This window comes from Sporothrix brasiliensis (genome assembly GCF_000820605.1).
Source record: "Sporothrix brasiliensis 5110 chromosome Unknown Cont20, whole genome shotgun sequence".
Classification (NCBI taxonomy): Eukaryota; Fungi; Ascomycota; class Sordariomycetes; order Ophiostomatales; family Ophiostomataceae; genus Sporothrix; species Sporothrix brasiliensis.
Genome location: NW_024467139.1, coordinates 1386242 through 1401975, shown reverse-complemented (window position 1 = coordinate 1401975; position 15734 = coordinate 1386242). Strand labels below are relative to the sequence as shown.

Below are 15734 nucleotides of genomic sequence, written 5' to 3'. Positions count from 1 at the left end.
AATATTACAAACATTAGCCTACGGATAGTTGGTTTTATATAAGTGATGGGACTGACATCGACTGGCTCAGTGGTAGTGAAAGTGGGATCCATAATAAGTTTGTATCAGGTCTATTGTTGTAGTGACGGAGTAAAGAAGAACAAGTAATACGGTGTATAGTAAAAGCAGACAAGGAGCATCGCATCAACAACATTTATAAAAACAAAGCCCACATTCCGGTGGACAACATAATACCGTACCGTCGCTGGTGCAACAGTCCCTCAGACCGAACCACCTGCCGTGTAGCAACTCAAGGATACATTAGGAGATGCTTGAAGAAGTAAAACAAAAGTGTACATAAAAAGACATAAAGGGCAAGACGGCTCGATCTAAACAGAGAGTGATAAAGTAAAAATACCAAAACGACAGTCCGTTCAGCTGCCGCGGAACAGGAACTGAAGATCCTCGGGCGTCAGCGACTCCATGGCTGCGTCATCCGAGTTGATTGTGGAGTTGATCATGCGCGTCTTCTTCTCCTGTAAGAGAACCATGCGACTCTCGACCGAATCCTCGATACACAGGCGTGTCACGACACAAGGGCGTGTCTGGCCGATACGGTGGCAGCGATCAGCCGACTGCCATTCCGCAGCAGGGTTCCACCAACTGTTTTGTTAGCAAGTGACGGGGGAGAGGAGGGTGAGGCGAGTAAGGACGGCGAGAAGAATACAATGGGAGCTGGACGTACGGATCAATGATAAAGACACGCGACGCCTCCGTCAGGTTGAGAGCGACGCCACCTGCCTTGAGAGACACGAGGAAACACTCGACGTCGACGTTGGTCTTGAAATACTCAATCGAGGCTTGCCGCTGCGCAGGAGTCATGCTGCCATCGAGCATCACAGTCGTGATACCGGCCCGGCGGAGACGCCATTCAATCAGCTGAAGCATGGTGGTGAACTGCGAGAAGATGATGGATTTGTGCCGGGCCTTTTCGGAGCGCAGGCGGTACAGGTTATAGACCAGCAGCTCGATCTTGGACGACGAGGTCCAGTTCGCCATGCGGATGCGATTGATAATCGACGACTTCTTGACCTGGACCTCGTCCTGCTCAATCTCCGGCTGCTCCAGGTCGATCGCCAGCGGAATGTGGCAGCGCGGGCAGTCGGGCTGCTCCGTGGCGGCCAGATAGCTGCGCGCACACTCGCGGCAGAAATCATGGCGGCACCGGGAGCTGATGGCCTCCTCAGCCGGCTCGTCGCAGATACAACAGATCATGACGTTCTGGCTCCCCTCGCTGTTTTTCTTGAGGATGAGATCGGGGTGGTCGGCGACCTGGCGCATCTGCATGATCAAACCAAAGATGTTGGCGTAATTGTTCAACATCACGCCGTTTTCCACGTACGTGGTGAACTTGCGCTCCGAGTTGGTCATGATGCTGTTGGCGAAATCGGTCTCGATGTCACTGAAAAACTGCCGGTCGACAAGGACACGCTTGACGGGCAGCTCCATGGAGTTGGTATGATCTTTTTTGAGGCGGCGGAGCATGATTCGATCGGTCAAAAGGCGCAGCTTTGCGAAAGCCTCCTTGCCCGGACCAAAGTTGCCATACCGTTGAATTGGATTCAGCAGCTCCTGGTTGAAGACCGAGAGATGCCTCATACCTCTGTGCTTGCCTAGTACGCAATAGCATTAGCAACAGTGTCATTGTCCTATTGTCGTTTGATCGGCCCTCTGCTGTGCTCGGCATCAATCATGGATACCCCAACTTACAGTGCGTGCAGAAATTGTCGCCGTCGACAAGCCACTCCATCTTGGAGCAGTTGCAATCACGGCACAGGTAGTTGGAAAACGGCTCGATCTGGAGGAAACGCAAGAGCGAGAAAAACTCTCCAATCCGGTTCTGCAGCGGCGTGCCAGTAAGACACCAGCGGTAGTCGCCTTCCAGGGCAAAGCATGCCTTGGCCGTCATGGTACTACGCGTCTGGAGTTTTGTTAGAAGAGAGTGCCAATATTGACAGAAGAAGGTAAGAGGGGGGAGGGGCAAGACGGGTTAGACTCACCTTGATGCAGTGTGCTTCGTCGAGGATGATACGGTGGAAGTGTGTACCATGAATGATGCTCTCCTCTTTGTAAACGCCGTCTTTGCGGGTAAAGCCGCGTTCTTGTTTGCGATACATGGACTCCAAGCTATTGTACGACATCATAATGACATCGTACTTGCGGATGTCCTTCTTCGTCATGCCCTTGGTCTTGGCATTGGTGCCGTGGTAGACAAAGGTTTTGAGGCAGCCGTCGGTGTAGGAAGCGATTTCGGACGTCCACTGCATCAGAGCAACGGGTGGGACGAGGACCAGGGTCGGGCGCTTAGCCGGATAGTCGGACATGATGAGCGATACGGCCTGGATGGTCTTTCCCAGGCCCATTTCGTCACCAAGAAGCCCACCTTTCCACTTTGTCTTCTCCATGGCCGTCATCCACGCCACGCCCTCGAGCTGGAACGGCTTGAGGCTGCGGGAGATGTTGGAGGGCTGGTCGGCACGGCCGGCCTTGAGAACGGCCGTCTTCTCCAGATCCTTCCACATTTTCTTGAGGACGGGATGCTGCTCTTCGAGGCGTTCTCTGTCAGACACGACACGCTTCTTGTTCTTGTAGTCCCGGTATGCCCGGCGCGTGCCCAGATCACGGTCGCGCATAAGGGGGTCCGACTCGTCCACGTCATTGGAAATGTAGGAGAAAGTGCCCCACTCATTGGCATCTGGTGGCGGGCTGCTGAGCGCGCTGCTGTCATCGGCGTCGTCCTTGATCGTTATGGGGCCGACGTGGCTGGACAGCGGCGTGGGCGCAGATGCCGCCCCGTTCAGCCGCTGTCTCTTGACCGGACGCGAAGACAATATCTCGACGTCGGGATACTCGGATGCGGATGTGGCTGAGGACGGCGCCTCTTCCTTTTGGGGAAGGAAGTCCAAGGTACGGTTGCGGCGCGAGGGCTTCGTGTCCTCCTGCTTAGGGAGGCGCAAATCTTCTTCCGCTTGGAGTTTTTGTGCCAGCATGGCATCAGAGGCGATCCGATTCTGCAACTGGGCATCGGCAGTACTAAAGCTATCGGAGTCGTCGTCGGCTTCGGAGTCCTGTACAAGAAAGCGCCGCTTCTTGTTAGGAAACAACGAGTACTTGCTTCTGCTGAGAGCCTTTGCACTATCCGAAGCGAGGGGTGCAGAGCTCAAGCTTGGGTCCGAGCTTCCGCCAGCCGCGTTCATTGACGACCGGTCAGGTAGCTCTATCACGACCCGCATCAGCGAACTAGCCGGCTGGAAGCCAGGATAAGAGGATGCCGTTTTGCCGCGCGTGGTGGGCTTGGAGTCGCTTGCAGGAGTCGGTGCGGCGCTGGACGGTGCGGTGGACAGTTCGTCGTCCGAGGTATACTGTGTCGGCGTCGGGATGGTCGAGTTGGACATGGTGCTACCCGAGACGCCGTTATCGGACGGCGGGCGTTCGACCTTGAACTTGGACCGCGTGGATCTATCACTTGTGGTTGCCGTGGCGGGCGTCATGGGTGCTGTATGGCTGTTCGGGGTGTTGCTGGCCACTATGCGGGTTAGACACAAAATCGAGACAAGGAAACCGTGCCGATGATATCAAAAAGAAAAGAGACGATTGCAGTACGCCGGTCGCCCAACTTACAGCGCTCGCTAAGCCTCCTCGACTGTCTTGGAGTGGCCATGATGGTCGTTTGGCTGATATGTGGATTGGAGAGAAACGAGTTTAGACTGATATAAAAGGCCGCCTTGAAGAGAAGAATCGGTCGACGAGTCCGCAAAGACCGGTCTGCCGGACGTAATTAGTGAATTTGGGTCCGTGAATTTGGGTCCGTGAATTTGGGTCCGTGAATTTGGGTCCGTGAATTTGGGTTCGTGAATTCGTTGTCGATGGACTGCAAATCGCCTGTCGATATTGTCGTCGTTTTGCCGTCCACTGCCAATTATCAATATCGTCGGGAAAGGCAGACAATGAGAGTTGGCTCAGATGCACGGGCCAGGGAGAGAGGGAAGGGAATGTGCGTGCACGGCACAGTAGGAATTTGCAGGGCGTGTGCACCAACAGGGAAAACCCGAGATTGTACGAATTATGGGAAAACTCTAATAAAGAAGCAAAAGAAAAAACGAAGGACCAAAAAGGGGCGGAGGCGACATAGCGCTCCAAGAACCCTGTTCTTTCCCAGAAAACGCGCCGCGCGCTCCAAAATTTCGGGTCTAGGGGGCGAATGGGCGGCGCGGGGTCACGGGACCTGGGGATTTAATGGCTCTTTCCGTGCTACATGCGTGCAAAGCACTTTAGACCTGAGCCATCTAGGCTTTGCAAAGCGGGTCACAACGTGGTAAGGCAGGCACGAACGACCTTCTCCTATGTTTTAGGCCACAAGACTGGTCTGTTTCAGAGTCAAAAGGGTTATCTGGCAGGGGCAGTGGAGCCAATGTCCGCCTTCCGTGGCGGCGCCAAGGGGAAGCAGAGAGCAAGGCAACGTTCGCCCTTTCACAGGCTCTAAACTCCGACCGTGACTCGCACTGTGGGCCAACGTTCTTTCTCACGGAGATGACAAGCTCGTTATCGCGAGCTTCACTTGCCATCGTCGACAAGCTCAATTGCTCTCAGGCATAAAAGGTGTGCGGCTGACCTGCCAAGAACAACAACCGTGAGCACCTGCGTCTGCATCGTCCGGCTTTCATCCTCTTCGTATTTCATCCCCTTCATATTTAACACGGGTTCAGTGCCCAACCCTGGCCACAGCGCTCGTTCACACTTCCATACGCACAGCGCTATTTTTTAAGTCACATCCCTTCACCATGTCGCTTCCTTATAAGAAGGCCCTCATTGTCGGTGCCACGTCGGGCATTGGCGAGGCGCTGGCCATCAAGCTCGCCGAGAACGGAACGCACGTCGTGGCCGTCGGCCGGCGCGAGGACCGTCTTCAGGCGCTGGTCGGCAAGGCTCCCAAAGGCACCATCACGACCATGATCCTCGACATTACGGAGTTGTCGGCCATTTCGACCTTTGCGGCTGTTGTGACGTCCGCGCACCCGGATCTCGACGCCGTGATCCTCAACAGCGGTGTGCAGCGCGCATTCGACTTTGGCCAGCCGGCGACGGTGGACCTCGCCATGGTCGAGCTCGAGCTCAGGACCAACTACACGGCCTACGTCTATCTGGTGACGGCCTTTCTGCCGCACCTGCAGGCCCTCACCAAGAGCGGCACCAAGGCCCACCTCATCTTTATCAGCGCGACGCTTGGCCTCGTGCCCTCGCTCGTGCGCACGCCCAACTACAACGCCAGCAAGGCCGCGCTGCATTCGTTCATCACGACGATGCGGCAGCAGCAGATCGATGCCGGCTTCGGGGAGCTGCGCGTGGTCGAGGTGTTCCCGCCGGCCGTTCAGACGGAGCTGCACGATACCGTGCACCAGCCAGACCTGGAGAACGGCGGCCAGCTCGGCATGCCGCTGGCTGCGTTTACCAACGAGCTGGTGACGAAGCTGGCAGAGGATCCCAAGCTGTGGGTCGGTATTGGCCCGGCTGAGACGCTGATTTCAGAAGGTGGGCTCGAGGACCAGCGGCAGAAGCTGTTTGAGTCGCAGCAGGTGCACATCAAGGCCGCCCTCAGCAAGTTTCTGAAGAAGTAAGGGTTCGGAAAAAGAGCGAGGGACAGAAAGAAAGAAAAAATCAACCGCGTAGGAAAAGCCGACATGTGACGGGATCACGAACAAAATGGCAATTATGACGGATAGGGTCGGGCATGATTACCATGTTGCAATATGAAAACCGTACGACCACTGCAGTGTCCGTACCGTGCCGTCGTGCAGGGCGTATACAGAATAATATCTGCTTATTTAATTCGTATATATGTTAGCTGTAAAGGTACTCTCGACTGTTAGGGGACAGTGTCTATTTCGCCTGCACACGGTCCTGCCCCGCTGTCGCATGCATGCCTTCACCCCTCAAAACCTGTAAAGTGCGTGCATCTTGTCACGTGCCGACGTGCCTGCACACCCGTCCAGCACCCGTATATTTTAATGAAAAAGTGCAGCAGGCGCGTCTCCCATTCACCGCACCTGCCGCATCCGCAGTTTGCCTCTTTCAAGTGCCCTTTCAAGTGCCTTTCTTGTTTCAAATTCGCCCCTTTTCTCAAACTTTTCATTATCAAAACAATCAACCCCAACTGTGCACCAACAGGCAACGGTCACATTCAGTAAAACACTCACCGATATTCTGGTGTTACAGTTACGGCTGGTGGACCGCGAAACACATTGATACGATGTACGTCAAATAAAGAGAAAAGCAAACGATGTGTTGGCAGAAGACAAGATGATCGCCACCCTATGACCTTCAGTTGCTGACCACCTCCTTCAATATAGGGTCCGCGGACGGCAAAATTTGGATGCAAATGGGCGGCCTCGTGTCGTGGGCCCGTAAGTTCTTTTTAAAAACTTTTCGCGATGTCCTGATACCACCAATGGCACAACAAATACTAACCGTCGTTTCTCTCCCTTCCTTCAGACAATCGGCCTTGACCAGTTTCCTTGCTTCTCGCAACATCTCCGCTGCCGATATCGAAGCACAATTCCGGAACCGGCAGGCAGCGGCCCAAGCGACCAGCTTCGCCGAGCAGCTGCGCGCCGGCCTCGCCAATGGCGAAATTGTGTCGACGCCCGAAACGCTGGCCCTGGCACAGACGGCTGAGCACAGCCCCATGGCTGCGGCCGCAGCCATTACTGCCAGCACCATTACTACCAGTACATCGGGCCGGCAGCTGTCGGCAGCGCAGAAGCGGGCGGTGGACAAGATCAAGGCGAACAAGAAGAACATGAAGGGCAAGAAAGACAAGGCGGCCGGCAAGGGCAAGAAACGGAAAGTCTTTGATAGTGACGAAGACGAGGACGAGGACGAAGAGGTCGCGCTCGCCCGGGCGCTCCTGCAAAATTTTAACGCGGAGCCCTTGCCAGGCCAGATGGACAACTGCGGCGGCTGCCAGAAGCGTTTTACGGTGACGCCTTACTCGCGGGCCAATGACAGCGGCAAGCTCTTGTGCCCAGCCTGCGGGCGGCTGCAGGACCAGGAGAAGGGCCTAGACAATAAGAACGCGCGCGGCCGTGCCAACAAGTCAGCGGCAACGACCAAGAAGGCCCGGGCGGGTGACGATGTACTCGAGCAACGGGGCGGCCCCGTCGGCCAGCGGCGCAAGGCACAGAGCCGGCTGCTCGATGGTGCATCGCTCGTGGGTCCCAAGTCGCTGGTGACGCAGTGCGTCGAGCACCTGTCGAAGAACATCCACTTGGCCGAGGACCTGGGCGACCTGCCCGAGGATGTCATCGACCGCATCGCGCGGCTGCTGTCGAAGCGGCGGCTGCTCAATCCCAAGACAGTCGACCTGTTCATCCGGCCGACCGCCGAGGACATTCGCGTGTACGACTGCGGGGACCTGGTGGAGAACGACTTTCTACGCATGCTGCAGTCCATGCCACACCTCAAGCACCTGCGACTCTACAATGCGATCCAGTTCAAAGACGACGTCATGGACTACTTGCTGCAGCGCGACGTGCAGCTCGAAACACTGTGTTTGTACGGCGCCAATCTGATCTCGGCGACCAAGTGGAAGGCATACCTGGTGGAGCGAGGCGCACACCTGCGCACACTGCAAATCTGTGACACGGACAAGCACGTCACGGACGAGGTAGTCAGCTACATCAAAGACTGCGCGCCTGAACTGACGCGGCTCAAGATTCGCGGCAACGAGCAGGTGGGCAGCGTAGGCGTCGAGCACCTGGGCCACCTGCCGCATCTGGAGCACATCAACCTGATGCTCGACAAGCCGGTGCACAGCGACGTCCTCGTCACGCTGCTGCGCCGCATTGGCGCAGGTCTGCAGACGCTGTCGCTGCGCGGCGCGGCCAAGGTAGACAACACGGTGCTGGACGCGCTGCACCAGCACGCGCGGAAGCTGCGCAAACTGCGGGTCACCGAGACGCAGGGGTGCACGGACGAGGGGTTTGTGCGGCTCTTTGAGGGCTGGGCGAACCTGCCGCTGGCCGAGGTGGACTTTGAAAAGAACCGATTCGACGAGCCGGACCTGGTCGGGATCGACGACAACGCGGACGGCGTGGGCCTGTGCTCCAAGGGGTTCCAGGCGCTGATGCGGCACAGCGGGTCGGAGCTGCGCAAGCTGCACCTGCACGCGTGCCGGCACATTAGGCGCGACGCGTTCGAAGAGGTATTTGCGGCGGGCAAGACGTACCCGGAGCTGCGGCACATCGACGTCAGTTTCTGTGGTGAGGTGACGGACAGCGTGGTGCGCAGCATGTTCCACTGCTGTCCGAACCTCAACAAGCTCGTGACCAGCGGGTGCATGCTGGTGACGGGCGTGCAGGTGCCGCACGGGCGTGTGCTCGTGGGCGTGCCAAACGCGCTGGGTATGCAGACGGTTGGCTTTGAAGAGTAGGGTGTATCTGGGGACGCAGGCCAGCCAGAACGGGGACGGGGCTCGGGAATCTCCAGGGCAAGCCATCCCAACAGCAGTTGGCGGTATCAGGGCGTTTAGGCACAGGTACATACAGGCAGCACCATGGCTGGTATTACTTGGTTGGGCGGGCATGCAAGGACAAGTCTGTTGTTTTCGGTTTCGGTTTCGGTTTTACGCATTGGATTTCCGGCCTTCGGTTTTCAACTTCTACTGCCTGCATTACTGTATGGACGCATGGGCGTACGGCTTCATGGTTTGTAATATGGTTTATGCCATTCTATGATTTTTTATAATCTTTATTTCTCTATCCTTTCCGATGCCGTTCCCCTCTGCGTTGTTCTGATTTATTTTCTTTGTTCTTTACCTCCCACTCAGGGGCTTTGGTGTGGACAGAACACGCCGACAAGGGGCCACATGGATGGATGAAGCACATGATGTGTTTCTTTTGCACCTCATTTTTCTGTCGAGTCTCTATTTCGGCCCGTCCAGACGCGTCTTTGTTGTGTTACATAAGAACAGATGCTCAAATGCCGTGGCCGGAAAGGGACCACTAGTCACTCATGGGAGGCGGGGAATTATGGAGAGGGTGCAGAATAGATATGAGAATATGAAACGGCAAATGACATGGAAAGAAAATAGGGGTGACAGAAATCGGTGAGCAATAGGAGGGAAGTAAAAGTCACGATGGCTGCCGATGGCCATGTGGACGTTGTGGGAACTGAACACGCCACGGCTCCGGCCATCCATGTCGAATGCAATCCAGTCACTTGATTGCGTGTTCGTTTGGTTTGTCTTATTCGTGGTTCTTTATTTATGTACTTTTTTATTTTATTTTTTTATTTTTTTATTGTTTTTTGTTTTTGTTTTTCTGCTTTTCTTTTCTCCCTAAGTACTTTGTATGTCATCCTTGGCATCACCTGCCCGATTTGAATTAATGCTGAAAAACGTTCGGGAAAGGGACAATGCTGGCCTAAAACAATGGAACCGCATCCATAATATCTGGGGCAGGTCTCCGGTTTGTGTACGAAGTACAACTTATATTTGCATTCATTTCTCCCTCTCCCTCTGCCTATGCCCCCTTATCCATGGCTCTATAACATTTTCGTATTCATGTTGACAACAAGCGTTCATTATCGCCGCGAGAGCCAGAGATGAGACTGGAACAAAAACAACGATCCTCGAAAGGAAGACAGATAGCAATTGGGCTGAGAAATCGAAACGGCGCTGAGGCGATGCAAAATGATAACTCATCGGTGTGCTGATGGCGCCTGCCCAGTCTGGTCGTTTAGCGTCGGGTTAACTGGTTGTACCCGCGCGGTGTATTACGCGCAGGCAGGTACATCCAAAAACCTTTCCTTCCAGAACGCTCCACAGTACGGTGAGCAACGGAGCCTGGGAGCCCATGCTGCACTACCCAGACTCGCCCGCCTGTCTGGCCCCTCCGCTCCTTCCCGCCTTTTGCGCACTTTTGGTATTTTTCCCCATCTTACCCAAAAGGCAAGGCAAATGTATAGGGTAATATAGGGTAATGGAAAGATAATGGAAATCCATCAGAGGCAGGCGCGTTCGATGCAAATAAGGAAAGACTTCTGTATACGGCATAGCCTCCCTCCTTGCCCGGCGCCAGAACACGGATCTCTCGCACCTGCCTCCCCAAAGCATCTGGACCACCTGGACCATCTGGGCGCGCCCAGTTTGTATTTGTTGGTTCTCTTCTTTTCCTTTGTGTCTCTTCGCGTCACGAGAGGGGAGTGGCCGGCCGGCTTTCGGCGATTGGCCATGTCGTAGGACAGGTCGCAGGCAGTTGCCTCTTTGAGGCGGATTTGGGGTGATTCAGGGGTGTGGAGACGGACAGATCTTGTTGGGAGAAGGCGCGATGGGAGGCAACACCGTGATGAAAACCCAAATTAGAAGGCACGGCGACAATGACGAAAATGAGAAAAAAAAATACAAAATACAAAATACAAGATACAAGATACAAGATATACACTTCTTTATCACAGTGTGTAGAGCAGCGCGACGCCATCTCCGTCAGCCAGGTTCGAATGATCGTCCTGCGCCGTCCGTCTTTCTGATAAGAGAGGCCTGGGCCCCCGACAGACATTAAAGCAGATACTGTCAGCGAGAGGCTGCCGTGGATTCCATTTGCACTATTTTCTTTCCTTTTTGCCTTTATTTTTATTCCACATCCTTCTCTCATCCACTCATCACTCGAACCATCTAGTGATTTCGTTTTCTTATTCTCTGCTGTTCCTTCCCTTGTCGTTGTGTCGTTGTGTCGTTCTGTCGTTCTGTCGTTCTGTCGTTCTGTCGTTCTGTCTGACATCTTCACTTGATAAGGCGTGGAAGCTGCTGGACGTTCCTGCCCCACCTAGAGCGCCCTTGCCTTGACAACACCGCATTGGGCCACTGGCCGCGACTTACACTGCGTTTTGGGTGCTTCGCGACGGACAGCCAATTCACCATATATCTCCCGACAGCGACAGAGCACCGATACGGAGCCATTGAGCTGTCGAAACAAGTCACAAAAATCAAGCCAAAAATCCTGTTCGAATAGACACCTCAAATACGCCAAAATGGGATCTGCACCGACTCTCAACCAGCAGCTGGCCCGTCCTTGGGTCGAGACTCCCTGTCTCTACTCGGCCGCTCTCTCCAAGACCGCAGGATGGTGAGTGCTGGCCACGCGCGAATGATGGATGTGGCGGCTCGAACATGACCTAACAAAACTAGCCACATCTACCTCAAGCTCGAGAACCACCAGCCGTCCGGCTCGTTCAAGTCCCGCGGCATCGGCAACCTCATGGTGCGCGCCGTCGCCAAAGCCCGCGACGAGTCTGGCGGCACGGCCGACGTGCACTTTTACTGCTCGTCGGGCGGCAACGCAGGGCTGGCGTGCGCCACGGCGGCGCGCGAGCTCGACAGCCCGGCCACGATTGTCGTGCCCACCACGACCTCGCCGTACATGATTGCCAAGCTGCAGAGCCTGTGCGACGACGTGCGCGTGCACGGCGCCAACTGGGCGGCCGCCGACCAGCACCTGCGCGAAGCCGTGATGGTGCCGAGCAAGGACGCGACGGGCGCGGCCGTCGCGACCCACGTCAAGCGCGTATATGTCCCGCCCTTTGACCACCCCGACATCTGGGACGGCGCCGCCACGCTCGTCGAAGAGGTGGCGGCCCAGCTCGGCCCCGCGGGTGTGCACCCGGACGCATTCGTCTGCAGCGTCGGCGGCGGCGGGCTGCTGTGCGGCCTGATGCAAGGCATGGAGCGTGTGTACGGGCCCGAGGCGCCGACCAAGGTGCTGGCCGTCGAGACCGCGGGCGCCGAGAGCCTCGCGGCGTCCATCACGGCGGGCCAGCTGGTGACGCTGCCGCGCATCTCGTCGATTGCAACCTCGCTGGGCTGCAGCCGCGTGGCCGAGCAGGCGTACGCGTGGTACCGGAACCGCCCCAAGGCCGTGGTGCCGCTCGTAGTCACCGACGCCGAGGCCGTCGACGCGATTGTGCATTTTCTGGACGACACGCGGTTGCTGGTCGAGCCGGCATGCGGCGCGGCGCTGGCGCCGCTGTACACACCGGCACCTGCTTCGGCGGTCGCTGAGCCAGGCAAGCCCACGAGTCTGCTGCGGCACCACCTCGGCGCCGGCATGTCGGATGTGGAGTGGGCCGAGCAAAAAGTCGTCATGGTGGTGTGCGGCGGGTCCAACATCAGCCTCGACATCCTGGCAGGCTTCCGGGAGCGGTTTGGCGTGTAGGGTGGTTGTCTTGGTTGTCTTTTCTTGTCTTTTCTTGTCTTTTGTCGTTCATTTCCCTCGATAATGTCGAGATGTCTTGGCGTTTCTTTTGATACTTTTGGACCTTGTTTGCGCAACTTGCCACCGGCTCGTCCTATGCCACAGAGTGCACCTAATATAAACGCTGTGATGGCAATTCTGCATGCTCGTTTCAATGCCTGCTATCCCTTCTTTGGTATGCTTTTTCGGTATAGCATGGAGGCGCGTCGGCTGTCAGGTGTTTTCGGACCAGCTCGACCTCTCCAAAGTAGTTGACGCCGCCCTTTTGCTCGAACCCCAGACTCGTGAATAGGCTGATGCTCGCCAGATTGCTCGCTTGGATCTTGACCACGAGCTGCTTGAGACGGGGCGCAGGCGTTGTTGCGTCTGCCGCCTCGGCGAGAATCGCGTCTCGCTTGCTTTGCAAAATGTAGTGCAAAAACGCCGTGACAGCCGAGCGGCCAAATCCTTGTCGACGGTGCTCGGGCCGGGCAATCATCACATCGACTTCGCCGCTGAAAAGGGCGCTGCCTGCCTCGTCTTCCTGTATCTTGCCAGACTCGTCGTCTTCGTCCTCGTCTGCCTCGAAAGGCGTCAGGAAAAAATTAATGTCGCCGACCATGCGGTCTGGCGCGTCGTCCACGCCAGCGACGATACTGCCCTCACGCCCGGTGGCCGGCTGGCACAGGATAAACGTCAACTTGTCGGCAGCCGCACGCCACGACGCCTGGTTCTCGAACTCCTCCTCGAGCGTCAGCCGGTCTGATGCTGTCGCCGCCCGTACCGCCTCGTCCTCCATCCAGTCGTGGTACGTCGGCACATGCCGGCGGTCGTACGGCACGAGCAGCACGCCGGGTGTGGATATGGCTGAGTGTGTAAGTAGGTGGGCATGAACGTGAAAAAAACCATTATTAAACGCACCAGTGTTCTCGTTGACCTTCATGGCGGCTGGTATGTCGTTGGTTTTGTAAGATGTGCATTGCGCGCTTTAGTGGACTTTTGGGACCATAGTAGGAGTCGAGTGGGGCTGCTCAGAAACAGCTCTGAAAGCGAGAAACGCACACAACAACATCCATCCACGGCATTGTACTTTAATTGCCAGAAAAAAAAAAAAAACACATTTTAAAAAAATATGACAGTGTATCCAAGAGTATATGTCATCGCCACATGTCATCAAATCATCTCCTTTATCGTACGCATCCGCTGTAGTGTTTAAATGCGCCATGCCCGCTATATCGCATGCACCAAATCACAGCTCAATCCTCTACTGGCAACGGGGGAAATAGGCCGCCGTCTTTGCTTTTCCCGGGCGGCTTCATGGGTACGCCGTAGTCTCCATCCGTTCCCAGCTGCGCATAGTCAAAGGACCGGCGCCCGTGGCCCACGCCCAGTATATCCAGCACCTCGGCGGCCTTGGCCGGCATGACCGGTTGCAGCAGGATGCCGACGACGCGCAGTGCCTCAGCCGTCAAGTAGACGGACTGGTCGAGGCGCACGCGCAGTGCCTCGTTACCGGAACTGGCCTCGCTTGTCGTCGGCGCAGCGGCCAGCTGCTTGGCCACGCTCCACGGCTCCAGCTCCTGCAGGAACCGGTTCGTCTGGTAGACCACGTCCATGACGGCATGCAGCGCCTGTCGCGGGTCTAGTCGCTCCATGTGGCTCGCCGCAAGACCGGCCACGTTCTGAATGGAGGCAATCTGGGCCTCCACTTGGGCGCTTCGGCGCGCGCTGCCCTCCAACGACGACGGGCCCCGCACAACCGTTTCGCGCACGCTCCACCGCGTCGTCCGCGTAATCCGGCCCAGCAGATTGCCCAGGCCGCCCTGCAGGCCCTTCTTGTAGCGGTCGACAATGTGCTCGTTTCCGTAGTCGCCGTCGTGCTCAATGCCGCCGTCGTGTACCAAATAGTAGCGCATGGCATCCACGCCGAAGCGGTCCATGGCATAGAACGGGTTGACCACGTTGCCCACGGACTTGGACATCTTCTTGCGGCCCAGCGTCCAGTGCGCGTGGCTCAGGATGCGCCTGGGCAGCGGCAGATCGACAGCCAGCAGCAGAGCCGGCCAGTACACCGCGTGGAACCGCACAATGTCCTTGCCCATCACATGTACGTCGGCCGGCCAGCCGCCGCCCTCGTGTCGCTGCCGCTGCTCGAGTGTGAGAGGTACTGCTGCATTGTCCAGCTCAGACGACGGCTTGTGGCGGCCGCTTCTTCTTCGTCCTTTGCTGCTGCTGTTATTGTCTTCCTCGCTCTCCATGACCATATTGGCCTGCACATTGCCGTCAATCACGACCGCCTCAGCCGACTCGGTGGCCTCGGCCTCGGCCTCCAGCGCAGCCTCACGCTGCTCCTCGGGCGCCCAACGCTCAGGGTACCCAGCCTTGGTCATGTAGTTGACCAGAGCCTCCATCCACACGTAGATCGTTTGGCTCGGGTCCTCGGGCGCTGGCACGGCCCACGTGAGCCGGCTGGACGGCCGCGAAATGGACAGGTCTTCGAGATTGTGCGTCACCCAGTGCACAACCTCGTTCATGCGCGCCGCGGGCACCACAAAGTCAGGGTTCTCCGCATAGAACTGCAACAGCCGGTCACGCACCGCCGTCATGCGAAAGTGGTAATTCTGCTCCTCGGTCCACTCGACCGTCTTGCCCGTCTCCGTCGACACCATCTCGACCTTGCCCGTCGCCGGCGCGATGCGCTTCTCGACGAGTGCCTCTGGGTAGAACGTCTCGTCGCTCACGCAGTACCAACCCTGGTGCTGCGACTGGTAGATATAGCCTTTGCGCCGCAGTCGCCGCCAAAACGCGCGGGCGGCCGCCATGTGGTCGGCGTCCGTTGTGCGGATGAAGAAATCGTTGTCGATGCTCGCCCTGCGCGCCAAGTCCGAGAACACCGATGCGTTCTCGTCACAAAACTGCTTGGGAGGCACGCCTGCCCGCGCCGCCGCCTGCTGAACTTTGAGTCCGTGCTCGTCGGTGCCTGTGCAGAGCAGGGCCTTGCGGCCGAGCAGCGTCTGCCACCGCTTGAGTACGTCTGCCAGAACCATGCTGTACAGGTGGCCGATGTGCGGGTCGGCGTTGACGTAGAAGATGGGCGTCGTGACGTAGTAGGGCTTCGTCGTTGGTGGCGGCTTTGCCGCTGTAGCGTGACGTCTCTGCAGCGGCCGACCAACTTGCCATTCTCGGGCAGAAAGCCTCTGCCGGCATGGCCGGTGCAGGCAGCCCAGCCCACGAGCCATCATGAGGCGGTCCATTGGGCGGGTGATGAGTCGGCGTGTCGTGCGTTTGAATACCGAGTCAAAGATCGTGAGCTGGAGAAGCCTCAGAAAAGGCTTCACCTCACCTCATGTGCCCACAGGTTCAGTCACGGAGTTGCCGTCGACGTTTTGTAGATATGGTGGTGCACGGATTGACGTTCGGCTTGCTTAACGACGACATATAAAAGTGTGGCATAGTCACGGGTTGCAGCTT

At 56.9% G+C, this 15734-nt stretch overlaps 6 protein-coding genes across 6 annotated transcripts; 3 read left to right on the top strand and 3 right to left on the bottom strand.

Annotated features, from left to right (window-relative positions):
• Positions 1–413: 413 nt before the first annotated feature.
• On the bottom strand, positions 414–3530 carry SPBR_06519 (DNA repair protein RAD16; the record flags this gene model as incomplete). The annotated part of the gene is made up of 4 exons (XM_040764775.1): positions 414–642; positions 725–1652; positions 1750–1960; positions 2040–3530. 4 exons carry the CDS (start codon positions 3528–3530, stop codon positions 414–416), a joined length of 2859 nt encoding a protein of 952 aa, XP_040616367.1.
• A 1290-nt stretch (positions 3531–4820) lies between these two features.
• SPBR_07733 (short-chain dehydrogenase/oxidoreductase) lies at positions 4821–5654 on the top strand (the record flags this gene model as incomplete). The annotated part of the gene is made up of 1 exon (XM_040765987.1): positions 4821–5654. One exon carries the CDS (start codon positions 4821–4823, stop codon positions 5652–5654), a length of 834 nt encoding a protein of 277 aa, XP_040616366.1.
• Positions 5655–6415: 761 nt separating this feature from the next.
• SPBR_06841 (DNA repair protein RAD7) lies at positions 6416–8467 on the top strand (the record flags this gene model as incomplete). The annotated part of the gene is made up of 2 exons (XM_040765097.1): positions 6416–6432; positions 6529–8467. The coding sequence occupies 2 exons, from the start codon at positions 6416–6418 to the stop codon at positions 8465–8467; spliced, it is 1956 nt and encodes a 651-aa protein (XP_040616365.1).
• A 2597-nt stretch (positions 8468–11064) lies between these two features.
• On the top strand, positions 11065–12245 carry SPBR_07428 (uncharacterized protein; the record flags this gene model as incomplete). The annotated part of the gene is made up of 2 exons (XM_040765682.1): positions 11065–11159; positions 11222–12245. 2 exons carry the CDS (start codon positions 11065–11067, stop codon positions 12243–12245), a joined length of 1119 nt encoding a protein of 372 aa, XP_040616364.1.
• Positions 12246–12435: 190 nt separating this feature from the next.
• On the bottom strand, positions 12436–13206 carry SPBR_07774 (DNA polymerase subunit delta-2; the record flags this gene model as incomplete). The annotated part of the gene is made up of 2 exons (XM_040766028.1): positions 12436–13130; positions 13185–13206. The coding sequence occupies 2 exons, from the start codon at positions 13204–13206 to the stop codon at positions 12436–12438; spliced, it is 717 nt and encodes a 238-aa protein (XP_040616363.1).
• Positions 13207–13519: 313 nt separating this feature from the next.
• On the bottom strand, positions 13520–15517 carry SPBR_06874 (methionyl-tRNA synthetase; the record flags this gene model as incomplete). The annotated part of the gene is made up of 1 exon (XM_040765130.1): positions 13520–15517. One exon carries the CDS (start codon positions 15515–15517, stop codon positions 13520–13522), a length of 1998 nt encoding a protein of 665 aa, XP_040616362.1.
• Positions 15518–15734: the final 217 nt, after the last annotated feature.